General features: G+C 36.3%; 1 protein-coding gene across 4 annotated transcripts; it reads left to right on the top strand.

The window, feature by feature from the left end:
• The first annotated feature begins 371 nt into the window (after nucleotides 1-371).
• On the top strand, nucleotides 372-5,347 carry LOC120430573 (uncharacterized). 4 transcript variants are annotated; one of them, XM_039595678.2, is made up of 5 exons: nucleotides 372-2,150; nucleotides 2,202-2,624; nucleotides 2,683-2,793; nucleotides 2,848-3,527; nucleotides 3,589-5,347. In XM_039595678.2, the coding sequence occupies exons 1-5, from the start codon at nucleotides 1,646-1,648 to the stop codon at nucleotides 4,012-4,014; spliced, it is 2,145 nt and encodes a 714-aa protein (XP_039451612.1). In that variant the 5' UTR covers nucleotides 372-1,645; the 3' UTR covers nucleotides 4,015-5,347. The 4 variants fall into 4 exon arrangements, 3 of the variants coding, with proteins under 3 accessions (XP_039451612.1, XP_039451613.1, XP_039451614.1); XM_039595679.2 differs by having other exon boundaries at nucleotides 2,848-5,347; XR_005607677.2 differs by lacking the exon at nucleotides 3,589-5,347 and having other exon boundaries at nucleotides 2,202-2,793; nucleotides 2,848-3,413.
• The last annotated feature ends 16,400 nt before the right edge of the window (nucleotides 5,348-21,747 follow it).

Here is a 21,747-nt window from a genome sequence, read left to right as displayed (position 1 = left end):
GAATTTAACGACAAAGTGTTGGATGAAAAAAAACAAGAGACTTGCAAAGCATACTAATGCTTGAGAGGAATTGTTGGAAAGGTGTGATGAGGTTTGACCACTTAGGTATGGAATGAAGCAGGACAGGAATTGAAGTGTGTGCTGATGTGTGTAGCTTGATTCTGACACAAAGCCATGAAATAATTAGTTGTGAGGAGTTTTGATAAAGTCTGCACCGCCTTTTTGGTGAAAACCCTTATGATTTAAAATTATAAAAAAAAGATTTATGGGGCATTCACAAATGTTGTTGAGTGTTTGGACCATAAAAATTAAAGGAATGATTTATGGTTGGTAATGGAGATAGAGTAAATGGGCAACATGAGGATTAGCGTGGTTCACGTTTCTATGAAAAAGACAAAAGTTGTTATTTTCGAGCGCCTCAACCGGAATTCCGTTCTACTATGTCCCCAAAAGCACTCCTGAAATTTTGAGCCGATTTGGTTGGATTTAGTAGTTCCACCATCGATCTAAAGTTTGTGTGGTTTTTGAGAAAATTACTGTGGAAAATGAGCAATTTCTATATCGTAACAGAAAAAAATGCACATTTTTTTTTCAAATGGCTTCATTCTCGAGATTCATATAGATATTGGTCTGGGGAATAACTTTGTAGAACATTGCGAAACGCTGCGAATTAATCCTAAAAAGATACTAGTACCTTTAGATAACCCATTTTGGAGGGGCTTCATGGTGTGGGTTAAAACGGGCCCTTTCTCGTTTGTTGCTTTTTCATCGATGGTGCTTTGACTTCTTTAATCAATGTTTATGAAAGTTATTTTTAGAACCAATGCGAAATTTTATTTCAAAACAACCAACGATTGGTTTGGCCTGCGGTGTTCATTCTTTTCGAAGCGGTGTTGTTCCAGGTCGTCAGAATGTTCACGAGACGGTGTGGCCACCGGGGATGTTCCAGGTCGTTAGTTCTCAGGACGATGTGGCCTCCGAGGTTGACGGAAAGCTTAAAAGACGGTTTGGCCACCGGTGTTGTTGTAGGTCTTTAAAAAGTGTTGTTCCAGGTCGTCAGAATGTTCACGAGACGGTGTGGCCACCGGGGATGTTCCAGGTCGTTAGTTCTCAGGACGATGTGGCCTCCGAGGTTGACGGAAAGCTTAAAAGACGGTTCGGCCACCGGTGTTGTTGTAGGTCTTTAAAAAGTGTTGTTCCAGGTCGTCAGAATGTTCACGAGACGGTGTGGCCACCGGGGATGTTCCAGGTCGTTAGTTCTCAGGACGATGTGGCCTCCGAGGTTGACGGAAAGCATAAAAGACGGTTCGGCCAATGTTGATTTTCTAAGTCGTCGAAATGTTCTTAAGACGATGTGGCCACCGGTGATGTTTCTGGTATTGTTGTTTCTTATAGTTAATAGGACGGTTTGATGTTGTAGGTTAGTTAAGGGACTATATGGTCACGGAATTTTGTATAAATCTTTGGACTGTGTGGCCATCGGTGCTGTTACATGTCTGTAGTTCATGGGACCATAAGAAAAAGTCTGCTGAAAAGTGTTCCTCCGTTGCACAGCAACCTAATTGTTGTAACGTAGTAACTTGGAATTGTTTGGAATTGATTTCATTTCAAAATTCCATCGTCCTCTGTCCAGTATAGAAGTAAAATGGTCAAGACACGCAAGGAGGCGTCCGTTTCGCTGGTCGGAACTACCGACCCGGAATCGTTGGTTCAACAGGTTAAGCTGCCGACGGTGGGGTGCGTTATGAAAAGATTTTTTTTTTTGTTAAGCTCGTTGAACTCCGTGGTGTTTGCTATAAATAAAACGACGTCCGAGCTTCTACAAGTATGGCAAAAAACCACTATTATTTGCCAGATGCACAAGAACGTGGCCAGGACCATACGGAATCTGCTTGCAGAGCTAAAAATGGCGCAAAAAGACTCTTATCGCGACACCGAAAGGAAGAGGAAGTGGAGAATAAGGATGGATCAATTGCTGGATGTATCCCTGAAAAAAGTTATCATTGAAGACCCGAAAGTTGCAGAATTTTTAGAAGATCAGAGAAAGGAGCGAAATTTTTCTTTATCAAGTATTAACGAGCCACAGCTGTACAAGAGAACTAAGAACGAACATAAGCACGCAGAAGAAGAAGAAGAACAAGAAGCTACAGGTACTCTATGACATATTTTAACTATTGACAATAATGTTCATCTTATTGAAGATGTTGAACATGATTTCAAGCCACCACCACCAAAAAAGATCAAAAAAATGCAACAAAGAAAGAGCGAACCATCCAAACCGGAAATTATAACGGAGGACGTTGCTGAAGCTTTGGATCGAGCAAAACTTTCCGATAGACAGGCATTAAAGATCATTTTACCGGTTATGGACGCTATGGGCCAAGATCCTGCCGACGTACCAATTTCAAGATCAACAATTAGCCGGAAGCGGAAACATGCGCGAAAAGCCATCGCCCAAAAAATTCGAAAGGAGTTTATTCCGGCTGACCCGATGGTAGTCCATTTTGACGGGAAATTGTTGGAAAATCCGAACGGGTCCGGAAAAGTTGAGCGATTACCGACACTAGTGTCTTGGGACGGATCCGAGAAATTACTCGGCACTCCAGCACTCGTCAAAGGCACAGGTGATTATTACAAACTTCTGAGTAATAAGCTTATTTTTATTCTTAATGCTTATTTAAGGCGAAGAAGGAGGCAAATCAGTTTACGGATTGCTGCGTAAGTGGAAGTGCGATAAATTTATCCAAGGATTGTGTTTTGATACAACTAGTGTAAACACAGGACGAACTAACGGTATTTATATTTTATTTTTGTTTACTTTATCAATTAGAAATTTTGTTTTTTAAGGAGTATGTGCCAATCTTGAAAAATTGCTAGGACGAGAGCTACTCTGGCTAGCTTGTCGGCATCATGTGTTAGAATTGCTGCTATCTAAGGCCTTTTGCATCTGTTTTGGACCCACAACATCGCCGGAAACTAACCTTTTCAAGGTATTCAAAGAAAACTGGCCTCTGTTTAAGAAGAATTCACCGAAACCTATGCGAATCAAAAAACATCATCAAACTTTTCGAGATTCCACGGTGCGAACTCTTAAGTCCATCCGAGAATGGCCGAGGGATGATTATCGCGAGTTGTTTGATCTAACTTTGTTTGCTTTGGGGGAAAAGCCGCACGATTTTTCTTGGAAAGCGCCGGGAGCGGTGCACCACGCGCGATGGATGAGCAAATTGATTTATGCCACAAAAATATTCTTGCTTCGAAAAGAAGGACATTTGATTGGACTAAAGAAAGAAGATGAGAAAAAAATCGAGCGGTTTGTTCTGTTTGGTTCGCTCATCTACACAGCAGCTTGGGCAGAAGCACCACTGGCGACGGAAGCAGCCATCAACGATCTGATGCTGTGGAAGAACCTTCAGTTATTCAAAAAGACTGATTCCGAAATCGGTGACGCCGTAAGCAAGGTACTTGAAAGACACCTCTGGTACTTATCGGAGGATCTGCTCGGCATGTCTCTGTTTTCTGTAAAGGTAATTTAATTTAAAAATAAATACAACATAAAAAATATGTTATTAATCAAATATTATATAGCTCTCACATCGCGAAAAAGACGAAATTGTCAGGGCCATGAAGGCGAAAACCGCCAGCGCCGAACGATCTGTAACCGGCAACAAAAGTGTTATAAACACCAAGAACCCATCTTTGGCCGACTTTGCAACCCAGAGATCTTTGTTGTTTTTTACCAAGATGGAGATAGAAGCATCATTTATGGAAAGCCCATCAGCGACATGGCAGCAAAATTTGAACTTCCAGAATGGCGAAAAACGTGTGAAACAACTGATGATCGTTAATGACCTGGCTGAGAGGGGCGTCAAATTGTGTGAAGAATACTGCAAAATTTTAACCAAAGATGACGAAGAGAGAGAGTTCATTATGCAAGTTGTTGAGAAAAATCGAAAGTCCATCAGCACAGATTGCACAAAAAAGGAACTCATGCTTGCATTGAAGAGTGCATGATTTATTACCTAATCTTTAATTGTTGACCTGTTAATTGTTGAAGTTTGCGTTCAGTTATTGAATTAAATCATTAAAAATGTTACGAAAATAATCAAAACAACACAAAAAAAAGTCTTTACTTCTACAATGATAATAGTCCTAAACTCTATCCGAAAGTCTTGATCTCATCTACACCCTCCCAGAGCATTTCAACCGGTGGTCCTATCGTCCCATGCACTAACACACTTGACACAACACAAAACCGTTCCATAAACATTCCGACGACCTAGAGTAACTCCGGTGACGGTCCTGAGAACTAACGACCTGGAACATCCCCGGTGGCCACACCGTCTCGTGAACATTCTGACGACCTGGAACAACACTTTTTAAAGACCTACAACAACACCGGTGGCCGAACCGTCTTTTAAGCTTTCCGTCAACCTCGGAGGCCACATCGTCCTGAGAACTAACGACCTGGAACATCCCCGGTGGCCACACCGTCTCGTGAACATTCTGACGACCTGGAACAACACTTTTTAAAGACCTACAACAACACCGGTGGCCGAACCGTCTTTTAAGCTTTCCGTCAACCTCGGAGGCCACATCGTCCTGAGAACTAACGACCTGGAACATCCCCGGTGGCCACACCGTCTCGTGAACATTCTGACGACCTGAAACAACACTTTTTAAAGACCTACAACAACACCGGTGGCCGAACCGTCTTTTAAGCTTTCCGTCAACCTCGGAGGCCACATCGTCCTGAGAACTAACGACCTGGAACATCCCCGGTGGCCACACCGTCTCGTGAACATTCTGACGACCTGGAACAACACCGCTTCGAAAAGGATGAACACCGCAGGCCAAACCAATCGTTGGTTGTTTTGAAATAAAATTTCGCATTGGTTCTAAAAATAACTTTCATAAACATTGATTAAAGAAGTCAAAGCACCATCGATGAAAAAGCAACAAACGAGAAAGGGCCCGTTTTAACCCACACCATGAAGCCCCTCCAAAATGGGTTATCTAAAGGTACTAGTATCTTTTTAGGATTAATTCGCAGCGTTTCGCAATGTTCTACAAAGTTATTCCCCAGACCAATATCTATATGAATCTCGAGAATGAAGCCATTTGAAAAAAAAATGTGCATTTTTTTCTGTTACGATATAGAAATTGCTCATTTTCCACAGTAATTTTCTCAAAAACCACACAAACTTTAGATCGATGGTGGAACTACTAAATCCAACCAAATCGGCTCAAAATTTCAGGAGTGCTTTTGGGGACATAGTAGAACGGAATTCCGGTTGAGGCGCTCGAAAATAACAACTTTTGTCTTTTTCATAGAAACGTGAACCACGCTAATGAGGATAAATGGCTGTATCATTGAAAGAGTCCTGATGGAAATTGGGGTAAAGGTCTTGATGATGGACTTTAGGGTAAAAGCCTCTAGTGTTGAAAAGGCGGCTTAACATCCCTGGTGGACATTGTATAGTATAGCTATCTGTTGTATGATACTAAGAATATACAATGGTGTTGGAAATAAAGGTAAAGAGCCAATGATAGTGAAAATTAAGATAAAAGATTCTTATTTTGGCATTAGAGTAAACAATCCTGTTTGAAATTTGGGGAGTTTTGTCTCATAAAAGATTTTTTTTTGTATAATTGGCAAAATAAAAATGAGTTCGTAGCAAATATGATTGAGTAGTGAAGTCTTCAACTTAAACGATTATAGAGTTAAAAAGTTCGGTGATATGTCGGTTTTGGGAGACTGATTTTGACTCATGAAATGATGCAATGGAAATGATTCAAATATAGTATTTTAAAAAATTGAACAGATCCTGATTATGATATGAGTTTTTAAGACTAATAGACTTGGAAGTTGAGAATAGAGATATTTTACGGCAAGTTTTTTTTTTAAAGAATAATCAAATGTTTTGGAACGAAGACAGGTTTTTTTTCTTTCGGGAACGAATTTAAAACGTTAGTAAAGTAAAAAAAAGGAAATGAAAATGTGACAAAGTTCTTCAAGGAAGGTTACGCTTGGTGTGGCCTATAATTATTGGATTGGATTATTCTTTAAAATACTGAAGGTCTTTGTAGATTATAAATAAAGATTTTGACCACTAGATAAGATCAAGGCGATTCTTTTTTCGATAAAATTGCATTGATTTTGACGTTTTATTGGAATGAACAAAAGATTTTATTCATTTGGAGAGTCATTTATGCAGTTTGTAAAGGAATCGATTTGTATTCCCTTGATAGAAATTACCTTCACTTAGGAGACCCGGGAAAAGTAGTATTGTCGCAAAAAGAACGACACGCCTGTAGATCAATTGACGAAACCGCAAGATTTAGTATGGCCACAATTTAAGGTGCTGGCGTCGATTCCGATGAATTGAAGTAGTTTGTTTGTTTTATTATCACAGATATTAATTGTTAATGCAATAAAAGTTTTTTTTTATGTGATTAAAAGTAAGTTCAATAAATAATCTTGGATGGAATTATGACTAACGCAAAGATAGTTTTGTATTACAATTCATTAAGTAATGATAAGAGAAATGGTTTGTTGTTTTGAAAGAACATTTGAGATTCTGGATTTGAAAGTTGGTTAAATTGGAAATATATAGGACCCTCAGGTTAAGGTATTTCGTTTAGACGAGAATTTAAATGCATGGTAGATTATAAACTTATCACCAAAAACATGGTTTTACGAATGTAAAATTATTATCAATAGTAACAGAGGTCCGAACTTTGAGCTACACTAAAAAAAAAAAAAACATCAGTGTACAGAAGAAGGCGAATGTCGGAGATAAGCCTAGTAGAATTGCTAATAATTGTAAATCCGCTTCATATTGTCTGTGATTAGTTAAATGAACCGTTAATGTTCTGAATTATTCAGTAAAGAAGTTGAACAGAACAATTAGATTATTTGATGTCTAATTATCTGTGAAATGATGAAGAGAATTCGAGCGACCACCATTCACACACACCACGACACGAGCGTGTTGATGGTGAGCGTTACACAAATTCGAGAATGTTGTTGGTTCGGCTCAACGAATTGCTCGTGCGCAGTGATATGAGAGAGGGAGAAACTCTCCAAAACGAAGAGAGATTTCCGGAAAGGGTTCGGTGCTGTGAACCTTTGCCCAGCACAGCGTTCTAGAGAGCGATCAGTCTATTTGCGAGCTTTGAAGAACGAAGTACGCTTTTCGTATTAGGATTTTGAAATGGCAGAGAAAATGGTGTCGCCTCCAAGAAGAGTTACGACACGCGTCAACCCAGATTCTAACCAGTTTCTTTTTTCACGGCCAAAACCCAGATTCAATGCTCGAAGAACCAGGCCGAGGAGGGCATGCTGATCATACTGGCCGCCGGCGACGTAAGCAACGCGTCCAAGATGAATCTGGTGTTGCAGATGATTGACGGCGTGACGCTCTGGCCGGCAAGTGACTGCAGCAGCCGCAGCTGCGATTGTAGTTGGGTCGACCCTCGGGACGGTCTCAGCTGATCGACGACACCCAGAACCAACGTGACCCGAGATTTCCCAGGATCAGCACGGATCTCGGTTCATCCATCAAAAGCTGGATCGGGCAACGGTGCGTTCGAGTTCGGCATTCAAGTAATTCAGAAGTACTTTGCCGAACTGAAGCAAACCTTCCCCTACAGCTGCCTTCGTTGGCCCCAGATAGCATTCCGGCCGAGCAGCAGCAGCAAATCGATCGCGAGTTGGACGGCCAGTTGCTTAAATGTGGCGGTCAAAAGACACTAATATAATAATTAATTTCAAGTGTTTTAAAGAGAAAAAAATAAGCAATAAATCATATCGAGTATGAATATTTCGTTTGTTTATGTTTTACATGACATTTCTAGGTAAAAACCAATTCGATATCTATCCCTGGTTCCAAAAATGGGCTCTGTGTAATATTACACATTTTTTGGTGTACATTCATGGATGTAATTTTAAGCGCTTTTTTTCACAAAGGTGATGTGCATGCTTTTTGATGCGATTTTACCATCGGATTTTTTTCTGTGTATCCACACAAATTGTACCTGTTCAAAAATTGCTCATCTTCTTTGATGTTGCATGTCCTTCTGGCAAAATTACCACCACTTTCGATTAAACGATTCCCGCACCGGAGCTGGCGACGGGGCCAATTAAGGACCAGATGCTTCCGCTGGCCCGGCAAACCACTAATATCTGCACATCTTCGGGCTTTTTTCGTGCAAGCCAAGGGAAAGATAAACATCCCACATAGAGGGGGGACGTCGTGGGGATCGATTCACAGCTTTTCGCTGCTTCGCCGGCTGGGATTTGCCATTTCAGACCCCTTCCCCCCCTCTCCTAGGGGAAAGCCAATATGTGCATACCAAAGCCAAATCCCTTGGCATTTGTCCCCACACGATCCCCCACACTCCCTTAGGAAGGGTCCTTTTTTTCCGCCGGCCATCACATTCTTCCGCACGTTGGCAAATGAGCGAACAAATTTGCATAAAAATTCGTTATGTGTCGTATCGTCGTTTGGGCGACATTCCCCACTCTCAAGTTCCAGATCCAGCCGACAGACCGCCATCTGCTCATATGGATTTTGGTTAAGGAGAAGGGGTTGGGTGAGAAAAGGGACCAAGAGTGGAAAAAATCGTTCCCAGAAATTTTCCATCCACTCTTTCTCGCTCAAATGTGGAATTTTACCCTTATTGCCGTGGGCGGGGTGGTTCTCATTGGAAATTTTGCCTTACATTTCAGCGATGACCTATAGACGTTTGGGTACTAAAAGTTGCGTTTTTCAATTACAAAAAAGTTGACACCCAAACATGTATAGGTTATCGCTGAAATTTTCGAGTTATCGCAAATTTAGTGAAAAAGTTGATTTTCTCGTTTTAGCGCGCGGCGCGTCAAAAAACCCAGCTTTTATGTTCAAAAAATCATATCTCAAAATCCTGTAAATAAACCTCGCCCATTTATTGATATGTTTGTAAAATTGTTGAGGGATTCGTTAAAAATATTTTCAAATATAGGCTCTTTGGTACAGACACCGTTAAAAAGGCATTTAAAGTATTGAGATGACTTTTTCAAATATTTGGCTAGATTTTTGAAACTCCAAACTATTATTTTTTGAATGTCAAACTTGTAATATTTCATTTGCGCCCAAGACAGCTAAAATCAGTTAAAATAGAGCGAAGTTTGAAAAAAGTGGTTTTTGTGAAAATCGACGAAAATTGCCATTTTTTGGACCACCCTAACACGGCGTAGGTCATCCAAATGACCAAACAAAAAAAATACGATTCTAAATATTTCAGCCTGGGAACCTCCAGTCCAATTTTGAGCCAAATCGAAAAACTTTTATTTTTCTTTTTTAACTTTCATATGGAATTGCTGCATATAAAAATCATTTTTTCACCGTAAAATTATACACATTTTTGGACAAATTGAAGCCAAAAAAATATTTTCGACGCCGTGCCTTCTGATCAACGGTGATATAGGAAGGACTTTTAAAATCACAAAATCAATCAACTAAGATTACAAAAGCACTAAAAACAAAAAAACACTCAACAAAAATGACGCTAAAAACAGGAAAAATCCTGTAAGGCAACCGCGTGGCCTCGCCGCCCGCAATCGAATGAAGCACTTAACACTGAAAAAAAAGACACCGAAACACGAATAATCCTGTAAGGTAACCACGTGGCTTCATCTCCCAAAATCGACTCAGTATGTTAAAGCTAACAAAAACATAATAAAAAATCAACTTTTAACACTTGTAGCACCAACTTACGCGAAGCACCAAGGGGGTCAAAAAAGTTGGAAATGCAACTTCATCCGGCTGTATCTCGGCGAAAACTTAACCGATTTGGATGATTCTTGTTGCATTCGATCCGGAAGAATGTCAAAAATCACCTTCAACAAGGTAGATTCAAAACAGATGCGTCTAACTAAAATTATGATAAAAAAGGCATTTCCAACTTTTTTTCCAAGGGTTGTATGAGCCGGTGAAAATGCATTTCCAACTTTTTTGACCCCGTTGGGGCTACAAGTGTTAATCTTCATCATACGTACACAGGAAAAAAATCATAAAAGTATTATTATACATTTTATGTCGGAAGTTTCAACTTTTTTGGTGTGTTCTCAAACTGAATTGAAGTTTAATTACGAGGTAATACACAGTAAAAAAAGGTTTGTGTGAAATTACCTTTTCTATGATGTAATATTTTCCCATTTTTGACTGTAAAAAAGTACTACTACAGAATATTGGTAAATTAACATTTAACATTTTTGGAGAGAAAATTGCACATTTTTTCTGACATGAAAGATGTACTCATTCTTCGATGTAATGTTCCCATGACTGTTTTTTAAATGTTTGACCATTAAATGTTACACCTTCTAAACATTCAAGATATTTTACTGTGTATGTTGATGCAACCACGCATATACTGCCCTGTTCGCATAAAAAACCCATATGAATTTTTATATTTTTTTTTAGTTTTTGGTCCAAAATTGTGTGCTCTTTCAGAAAAACCAAAAATTTGTATTTTTGTTCTGCACAGTGAAAAATTGTGTAAATTTGGAACCTGTAATTTTGGAAGGCTGTATAATATCTTTTTTGTGAAAGGTAAAATTACACATGTTTACTGACATTAAAGATGTACCCCTTCCCAGATGTAATATTACAATGATTATTTTTTGCAATCCAGTTTTGTGTTTTCAAAGTCTTTTTAGAGATGAAAAAAAAAGAAATGCGTATTTTGACGAACGAACGAAATCTTTTTGTTTAAAATTGATTACCGCCTTATCCTCCTGGCCTTCTATCGGATGGGGAAGTAAAGATAGCAAAAAAGTAGTAATCCAGCTGCGTGTAAAAGGCCTGGATGTAAAATAATTTTGCATTATTTTATGAAATTCTATGTAATTTTACACCCTGAAATATGTAGCCCATCATTATGGGAAACCTACTTGACCGAAATGTCAAACTCATATATGCGGTTATCCTTTCTAATTTTCATCGGTCTGTTGGCCGAGCGGGCAAAGGCGCCAGTCCTTACTGTTAGTGCCGGGTTTGAATCCCGTTGGTTGCATCTTTTTTTTGTGTTTACAAAAATTGTGCATGCAGTGTGTAATATTAAGTGTCTTTTTTGACGAAGGTGATGTGCATGCGATTTTACCTTCGGATTTTTTGCTGTGAAACGTCGGTCCATAGCGTAAAAGAGGTTTTGAGTGACTCACCACACATAACCTTCGGACGCCTAGAAATGAGCAGAAACTTGCAACAGAGACCACAAAAGACCCGGGTGTCGTTAAAGTGGATTGCTTTGCTTTTTTGAATGGTTTAAAATAGTTTAATTTTTTTTCGTTTCTTTTTCTAGCGAAACATATTTTTTTCTTTTTATTGTATTTGAAAGCTTTTTCAAAACTAACATTAAAATTTCATGAATAATTCATGTTTTTTCACTATGTGAAATAACAATTTATTCAGAAATCGTGAAAAAGTTGCTCAACTTGCTCCTATGGACAATTTAAAAAATGTATTTTGAGTACAGATTTTCTGACTGTGTTGATGATATCGGCAACGTTGCCAAAAAATCATATTCAACACAAAGAAATGAAGTGTGGAAGAAATACATATATTTTTCTTGAATTGCTCATCCTTGGTTTTGTTTTAGATGACCAAAAATGCCATCTTTTGAGAGATATCAATATTAATTGGAAGGCTTTATTAAAAACATATTTTTTTTCAAAATTTTTGAAAAAGGCATAGTGTAAAATCAAATTTATAAAAATAACAAAAAAATCGTTGGAATGGTTTTTTTGATTACGCATCCAACGATTTTCGAGTTATAGACAATTCAATTTGATCCTGTAGAAGTCACACCCGAGCGTTCAATGGTTGAGATGACTTTTTCAAGGGGCAAACTCAAAGTAGCGTAAAATTTTGAAATGCTTATACCATTATTGAATGCAAAAAATAATGATTTTGTGGAATTCTGACTGTTACAACACGGAGAGACTGTGCCCAGAAATTTTAACAATTAAAATTGTTGATTTAACTTTCGTAAATTTTAACAAAAACGTACTTGTCACTACCAATTTTCAGTTAAATTAACCAAAATTCAAATTCAAATTTAATAACCTGTTTGTTGAAAATGCTAAAGGCAAAAAGCTAACAGATTTCCCGAACTCGAATGAACGTGCTCGACTGTTAGCTTTGGTTTTGGGAAAATCAAAAATTTTGTTGGTTGAATATAATTAACAATTGGTTGAATAATTAAAAGATGAACTTGGGTTTGTTTACGTCTGTCATTTGAAGTCAGGATTCGAACGAGAGCGGTCGATTTGTTGAGTTTGTGTTGTTAATTTTGAAGTGAGAGGATGTGAAAGGTGAAAATTACACTATTTAGCTAATGTTGAAGTGGCAAATCAAAGTATTGCAACTGGGGAGGTGGAATTGGTGAGTAGGTTTGTTGATGATTTCTTTGCAGGTGATAAACTATGAAGAGCAAGAGGACGACCTTCGCCATGAGGGCCTCTAATGCGAGTGAGTTGAACACGTTATAAGAATGTTTGATGGAAAGAGAGGGCAGTAGAAGGGAGATGCGGGCCAACTCTTAACGGATAGAGCAGCCCGGGCAAATTTAACAAAATGTTGGCTAATCCAAGTAAGGTTGCACAATAATTTATCTAATGTGATTCTTATTAGAAAACTGATGAAAAAATAATTAAAACGCTTCATGCTTACGACGGATAAAATCGAAATGAAATTTTTTTTTTCAGAATCATCAATTATAAAATACATAGAAATGCGTACACATGACAACATAATAAATAAAGATGAAGGAAAAAATTGAAAAAAATATAAAAGTTTATAAAATATATAAAAGAAGATAATTATTATCTTGAAAGTTTTGTTGCAATACGACTGCTCAATAAACTGGTAAGTTAAACTCATAATATTTTTTTCAGGAATCGGAGTACGATGAATAAATTGAATCAAATGTAGTGAAAGTGTATTGCCAAAAGAAATTGTTAAATTAATGCAAGCTTGGTAAGTAGCATTATTGATATTTCTTCTTCCCTCATTATAATTACATTCATTTACGTTCCTTTTTTCAGTTTATAGCCAAAATTAAGAATTTTGTATTAAATTACTAATAAATTTCACATGTCTATTTGCAGCAAAAGGTTCACTTTGAAGAAAATTCTGTGTCCCACCACAAGAAAAATAACTAAACCTGAGACCGTTGTAGATGATGATGACTTATCGGATGATTTCACAGTGATGGTAAGTGAATACAACACTTAATTTTATACAACATAATAAAAAATATAAGCTTAAAACTTGGTGAAAATTTTGCTCGGTTTCTCTTTTTAAGGAATTCACAAGAAATTTGTAATATGCTTTTTTATTATTTTTTTAGATTAATGCAAAGTTATTTTTTAAAAACATTAGTCAAACTTTACATGTTTTATAATAACAGTTAAAAAAAAGTTTTGTTCTGATGCTTTTTGACAGTAATTTAACAACTTATGCAAAAAAAAAAACAAATAAGTACAAAACGTTAAATTTTTAGGCAGAATAAATGCGAAAATAAGAACACTCACACGCATTAATTTGTGAGGCATTATTACAAAATTTACTGCAAATTCAATAAAAATATTGGTAACAACAGCTGATTATTGACTACATGTACGAATATTTTTCTGTATTCAAGTAAGACATTAGTTAAACTATAGCTAGAAATTCGGCCCAGTCTATATCGTTAGATAATTAAAGAAAATATATATCAACACTTATATAAATTATGCCTAATTAAGAAATGTTTTCTTATAAACCACTAATAATTTGCTGCATGCAAAAATATTTCGGTTGATATAACAAAAAAAATTGCTGAACAATAGTTGAAAAATATGTCCCAGCCAGTTTTTAACAGACAATTCCACAATATTTCAGCTGAAAACAAGAAATTTTTAGTTAATTTTCTGAAAAAAATATTCTAGCAGTCGACTGCTAGAATTTTTTTCGGCCATTTAACCAACAAAAATGGTAATTTCAACTATTTTTTTAGTTAATTTTAGTTACTGGTGGTCAGCAATTTCGGGTTAACAAAATCAACAATTGATTGTTGAAAAAAAGCTGTGTAAAAAATTAAGCCATACTTTTAGTTAAATTAACCAAGATTTTCTTAGATTTGCCCCGGCCGGTCTCTCCGTGAAGTAGCCTTGAAAATGCATCGAAATATTCAGCACCACCCCAAACCCGCGTTGAACCTTAATCTGGTCTGTTTTTTTTTGCTCTGTCCCTAGATGGCCGTTCCCTAGGTCGTCATACGCCCGTTCTCGGGGTTTCCATGATGGGCAAATGTACGATATCATTTTGGCCCATGTAATGACGACGATAACGATTTGCGATATACATACATCTTGAGAGAAAAAAAAAATAAAAGAAAAAAAAATCCACCCACGTATCACTTTGCAACGGATTTTGCCTAGGCGAGTGATCCTTTCGGACTGTTTTTTTTGCTTCTTACAAACATCCTTCCATCCTTTAGGAAGACAGCTTTCGAGGGGGGCTCCCACTGGAACAGATTACCATCACGTGTGTTATGATAGATATCAGGAATCTATCCAATTTGCATGTGCCATCGGAGGTGGATACTTTTCTTGGTTGGAGTTTTTTTTTGTTTCTTTCGAGGAAAACACTGTGTCTCACTTCTGGGAAGAGCAGGGATTTTCGCAATGTGACACAAAGATTGTGCGATATTTTTTCTTTGCCGGTTTGTGGAGTGTGGAATAAGAATTTATCCGTTAGTAAGGGGGACATCTATCAATTTGGATTTATTGGTATGAAAAACACCATTTGATTGAAATGAAACACTCAGAAAGATAGTTTCTTGCATAATTTTTAACAATATCTGGATTAATTCTGTAACAAAACCATGTTATAATACTGACCAACAATGTTTCTGGAGACCAATTATTTTTGTAAAGTTTTGTAGGTTAGTGTGCCATATCAGAAATTATTTTCAATCTTTTTGTATTCAATGTTTTGTTTAGTCTTAAGTACTGCTGAACAATTTTTCAGCTTAAATTTTTTTTTCTATTCTGTATCTCCAAATGAAACTTTTTCCATCCAAATCTTAAGTCCAAAAATACATAATTGGTTCATTCCTGCAAAAGTACAATTCAAAGAGCAATTCTCTGAGACTCTTGTGAATTATGAGTACCGTAAAACGAGGTGACTTTGATAGCCGGGGACTTTGATAGGTTTGAGATTTTTCCGCAAAATGAAGAGTGCAAATTTAATACGTACGGAATGGTATGGAATCATTTTGACCGTGGTAGAGAAGTGTTCAAAGTACTCTTAGAAGAACTTTTCATAAAATTTTGGGTTAACTATAATTAAGAAAATGTTGATAAATAGCATTATTTTAATATTCTGAAAGTGTCATGATTTTCTCAATGAACATGATTTCGAATAGGAAAATGTGATGCATTTTTGGATTCTTTGGTAAAATAAGTTTGTAAATAATTGTTATTATGTGTTTTTGAAACATAATTTAAAAAAATCTCCTAATTTATAGACATTTTCAGTAAAACAAATGTCATATAAAATTTGAAAACTTTTGATTCTTGCTTCGATTTCAGTTTAAAGTGTAATATGATTCGATAATTTTATAAACAAAACTAGTTTTAACGAATTTTAGGCAAAATTTTGACTTTTTAACAATTTTATCTAAAATTTATATGTATTTTGTTATATACATAGTTAACTAATGATAAAACATTGTTTTTTTTTCTCTCTTTATCAGACACCTTACTGATGGTACATTTGACGTAAACATAAAATTTGAACACATTAAATCTGATTTTTACAAGAATAACCATGATTATCAAAGTAACCTCGGAATTCAAAATAAGAATTTTCAATGAAACTATTTTTTTGAACACCATGGAAAAAACTTTTTATCAAAAATAATGCATGCACCTTGTTTGGCCTACCCTAGTACATGTTTTAAAAATAGTAATCTTAAGTCAACCCTTACCAGTTGGAAAATATTTCAAAAATAAATTGAAATTCTATCAATGTCACCCAGTTTACGGTGTTCGCATATTTGCCACAAACTGTGCAAAACATTGTGTATACCCAGAAAAGCAATTTTGTATAATCCATTCGTCGATTAAACTTCCATGCAAATTTTCAGCTTTTTGTTGACACTTAGAAGACTTTTTTTTCTTTGGAAAATTTAATGAAAATAGGAGTCTCATCAACTGACAGCCATTTGAAATACATTTTCCAACGTTGAAAATCATATTAAACATGTTTGGGACTCGCTTGAACATACCGTCAAGACTCGATTATTTGAAAGTCTCGCAAAATGTCACTTTGGATTATCGAATCACGGTCTCATCTTTAACTGTCGAGCTTTTAAGCTAAAAGTGTGACCCCTTAACAACGCTAAACTGATTTAGAATTTTCAAGATGGCGGCCAAAATGGCGGTGATAAAATATTAAAAAAAAAATTAATAGGCAATTAACTATTCAAATGGGGCAATCATCTTAAATGGGGTAGTGGAACTCGAATTTGATGTTAAAAACAAGAAAATACAGAATACTATTTTTTTGTATTTTTTTCAATACAAACGCTGAAAGAATCATTTTCAGCACCAGGTTCATTTAATTTAATTCATGTTAGTGAAAGGTAGCACTTTTCAGCCCTTGTATCAAAAAGTTTTACTTTTAGGTTATTCCTAATATAAATTTTGAAATAGTAATTTCAAATTGCCAATTCTTCAACAAAACACGAATTTTGTTATTTTTCACTTTTCAAAACATTTTTTTATTTGAAATTTGCCAAAAAAAATCTTGAACATATAAATATTCTTTAACCCAGACAGCTGCAATAACTTCATTGCTGCATTCCACTTCGAAATGATGTGACAAATTAATTCCCGTTTAATTATGATGCATTCTGTGCTGCATGTTTTTACTTTTGACTTTCGACCGTTTTTGATGGAGCTGCTGCTGCTCATGACACGTGTTTTGCTAGGCGTGTGAGTTTGCGTTTTGCGGTTTTTTGGTTTGCGGCTTTGGATTCGATCCGCGTCATAAAACAAAAATAAAAAAAAAACATTTGTGGTTTAGCTTTAAATTGGCACTTGCCACAGGCACATTTTGCTGCGTCAAATGGGTAAAAAGGTCGCTTTTTTTATTTTTTACACCTTTTTCAATTAGATTTGTTGTTTGATCATTCCACAACCAATAATTACAATGTATTTGATTTCTCCTTTGGTGCAAAACCACTGTTTTATCAAACCCACAAATCAAGTCCAATAAATTTCAGCCACAAATTTAACCCAAACCTTTCACACACTGCTAAAAGTAATTTTAAACTTATTTACCTGTCCCATCTGTTTTGTTTCCCGGACAATTTAGTAGAAAATTTCAGATTACTTCCTCGTTTTTTTCTGCCCTCATCAACTATTGTCCTGTGTGGGTCACCCTCTCGCAGTAAACTGTTTAATGCAGTTGATGGCTTCGAACGGTCCTTGGCTTCATGTTTGCTAAGCTGTAGTCTTCTTTTTCACCCGGGAAGCATCAGCATCTACATATCAGCAGCAGCGTGGAACATGGAAAATTGGAGATAAAAGTTGTTCCTTCCATAATGGTGCACAGCGGGAGAAATCTGGTCAAAATTGAGGATTTATGTGAAAAATTTAGCTTGTCGCATCCGCCATTTTAACATTTCGACAAAAATGCTTCTATATGTTTTAGCTTGAACTTCTTGATATGAACAAATAAAGCTGAGATTTCAAAACAGTGTCCACGTGGTTTATGGATGGTCCCTAGTTTCAATTACAGTCCATACTCGATTATCCAAAGCCTCGATTATCTGAAGTTTCGAATATCTGGAGTTCGATTATCTGAAAATCGATTCTCTGAAAGTTTTTGTGGGACTTCAAATAATCGAATCACGAACAATAAAAAAATTCTTGTTACTTTTATTTTCTTATTTTTAACATTTAAATCAAATTCTGCGATCCTGTTTTAGTCAAATTTGAATAGTTGATTGCCTATTGAATTCCAAAATGCATTTTTCAATAGTTAATCGCCGCCATTTTGCCCGCCATATTTTATTGAAAAATACTAGATCACTTTTAAATTGGGAAGATTCGATTATCCGAAATGAAATATTGCCAAGGCCTTCGGATAATCGAGTCTGAACTGTATTTGATTTGCGTTAGGGGAAAGGCATCTTTTGAGTCATAGAGTAATTTGGATAACATAGTCTATCAGACATGTTATTTTTTTAATCAATCATTAACTGTCAAAATTTTCATCGATACAGATTTTCGAATATTTACAAATTATTTTTGCATGGACGGCTGCCGAAATTGTGTGGAGACTTGTAGGAACGATCCTGGAATGCAAAATTCCTTCTTTGATCATAGAGAAGTCCCCCAAAAGGTTGCAGCCAAAATAAATCAATATTCTCTTCGACATTGGCTCTAAAAATCAGGAGTAATAAATAGTTTTTTTTTTCAAAAACATTCGAAATTTTCAATTGAAACAGATTACACTCAACTAAAACAATTTAAACTGCAAAGTTGTGTTGTTGCAAACAACATTTGTCGTGTGTCGCTTTTTGACGTTCCGGTAAAAACGCGTTTTAATGTTTGACCTTGAATATACAAATAGTCAAATAATTGTCGGTCTCTATCTCGTATTTACACAATCCCGTGTGTAATTCTCTTTTCCTCTCCCATTCCCACGTTCACAATCATACCTCCTCAACAGAGCGGTGCCACAAACGCCACCACAAATCAAAACAATTCACCCGCGATTTAATCGTTGGTCGATTCTCAAACCTACTCTCATGTTCTTTCATTGTGGTTTTCTGAGAATACAAAACAATCTTCGGCGAGTATGCGTGAACGAGAAAAAGAGAAGGAGTGGTAGAAAGAGAATGTACTTGCTGGCAATCATGAGATAAAAGAAGAGAACTCACAAGCCATAGTGACGGTTGCTATACGCTCTGATATTTTTTTTTTCAGGAATTATGAAATGATAGTTTTTTTCTATCACTCATCGACAACGCCGGTCTGTGATTTAAATTTACCCTTTTGTTTTGGTGTACATGTAAAATAGAAGAAGATTGTCCAAATATTTCACAATTTCCCCCCACTTTTTGCTCCAGCTGCCAAGCATGTGGGGACAAAGTTGGCCGCACGGCACCACCGCCGGTGGGGTTCGATCCTGACTCTCTTCCACCATGACACACACACGTGCACACATATGCTGGAAGGAACTGTTTTTGGCATTAGCATGAGCATTATCAAACTAACTAAATCGTGGCAGAAGTTTTGGCAGAGAGGTGAAAGGGGAGGGGGAGGGAAGCCGGAAGCCACATATTTGCTTTCAGCAGTCAGTCCCAGCATCCTCCCAACAGGTTAGGGGGAGGCGATGTGTGGGAAGGGAAAGTTTCAGCATAAAAGCCAAAAAGTAAATTGTGGAAGCATATGAAATATGAACAGCACATAGATAAATTTGCCTTTTCTGTGTGAAGTGGGGGGAAGCTTAGCTTCTGGCACTCGCTCTTTCTCCTTCTCTCCCTCTCCCTCTGTCTATAGTTTGGATGTAGTTTTGTAGTAACTCAACTCTGTGTATGAAAAAGTTTTGATCGATTTCTGGGAATCGATTTTGAGTGCAAAAAGCTTTCGGCTTTTATGTGTGTGCGGCTGAGAGTGCATTTGTACGTTCTTTGCTCATGATGGTTACTGTGAAATGCAGTTATAATCCCCTGCCAGTTCATTACTGGCACTTTACAGTTTTGAGAGGCTTAGTTTAGATTTGGGTTGGAGCTTTTTTTTCTTTATATTTGCTTTTGACAGAAGCCTGCGGGAGAGATTTGGAACATTGTATCATCCATTAGAAAGCTTTTCAATGTTTTATGCATTTCAAAGCGATTCTGAAAATTGATTTTCATTTATATATTTGAATAATTTGTTAAATTGAAAACTGGCATAAAATTCATGGCTCTTATTTGAGGGACGTACACTTCAAATAACATTATATCAGCCTAATATGTGGGTCATTCTCCGCCCACTCACACAACAGTTGCCCCGACCACTTTTCGAATTGCGTTAAAATCTGTCCGAAAAGGTAACTTTTGCCCCTGATCGCGAATCTGAGCTCCATTTTTCGATATCTTGTGACGGGAGCCAGTACGACCCCTTCCATTTTTGAACATTAGAAAAAAGAAAATGGTTTGGTTTGAAAATTTGGTGTCAAAGGGATTTTTAGGTAAAATTGGACGCCCGATTTGATGGCGTCCGCAGAACTTCGAAAAAATGTATTTTTCATCGAAAAAAATACAAAAATAGTTTCAAAAAATCTGCCATTTTTCGATAATCGATTTTACATTTTTAAGGGATATGTGATTTTATGGAAAATTTAATGTTCTTTTCGAATCTGCAATAACCCAGACAGATCTTTTTTCTACATAGAACATTCTTCATTTTGAAATTTCGTATATCTTGTAACTTTGCAGGGTCACTTTTAGAGTGTTAAAATAATCTGCAGAGTTGTAGAGCAGACAATTACAAACAATTTGATATGTAAACATAAGGGTTTTGCTTGTAATCTTCACTAGTTATCGCGATTTTACGAAAAAAAAGTTTTACGAAAAAAAAGTTGGTGAAATTTTGCAAATTTTCCAATGCAAACATCAACGACCAATAGCGACCCTTTAACCTTAACCGACTTGGCTCGAAATTGGCACAGTATTTACCTAAAGAATCAAGCCAGGGGTTATCTCTTAAGGTTTTCCAAAATTTTAATTTTTTCTTGTCGCCCTACTATACATGCCTCTTACAATTGTTCCAGTTTGTCCAATTACGCCAAAGCAGGCAAAACTTTTTTTTTTCTTAAAATATAATTAAAGTCAAAGTGGGCCATTTATAAACAACGATTCATTTTTAACATTATCGATTTGCACAAAATATTGTTAATACTTTATCTACGGAAAAGATGCAATGCTGTAAGTATTGATGGGAAGAATTCAAGGAAACAATATCACTTCAGAGGCAATTTTACCACTTTTTTGAACAAAAATTATAATTGCGCAAAATTTTAATCAATGAAAAAATAAAACAATTTGGTCAGTTGATCAGTTTTCAAAATAAATAATGTTTTTTTTCAATCTGAGTCTATTGCAACACTGAAAAAATGGTTATATTACATATGAGAATTGTGACAGAAATGTATAATTTTACAGCAGAAACTCGTACAATTAAAAAAAAAAATGAGTAAAATTACTCAACCAAATTTTCAACATTCCAAAATTAAACTTTTTATTCTGCGTAGTTGAACAAAAAATTGTATCACTATGGAACATTAGTTGATTAGGGGAAGGTGGGGCAAGAGGAACAATCGCTCGTACGGCCGTAATTTTTACAATTTTGATTATTTCCAGTATGAGGAGTTGTTGCTAGTAATGCAATTAGCTGATTCTACTACCACATAACCACCAAAACGACGTAAACGCCACGAGGCATAAGATTTAATGAAGTTTTTTTCAAAACCTTTATTTTCTTATAATATTTGGATAGTACAAAATAAGGCATAGGGTTCGTTTTAAGGCTCCTTTCATCAAAATGCTATTTTTTCTAGATCAGTAGTGTCCCTACCAATGACTTGCAACTATAATAAAGTATGATTTAACTTTCAGTTATTTTTGTTGAGAGCTTTTAAAAAATCTTGTTCAGGTGGG

Source organism: Culex pipiens, chromosome 1 (assembly GCF_016801865.2).
Source record: "Culex pipiens pallens isolate TS chromosome 1, TS_CPP_V2, whole genome shotgun sequence".
Taxonomy (NCBI): domain Eukaryota; kingdom Metazoa; phylum Arthropoda; class Insecta; order Diptera; family Culicidae; genus Culex; species Culex pipiens.
Note: the sequence above shows the minus strand (reverse complement) of the source record. Positions and strands in the feature narration are given on the sequence as shown.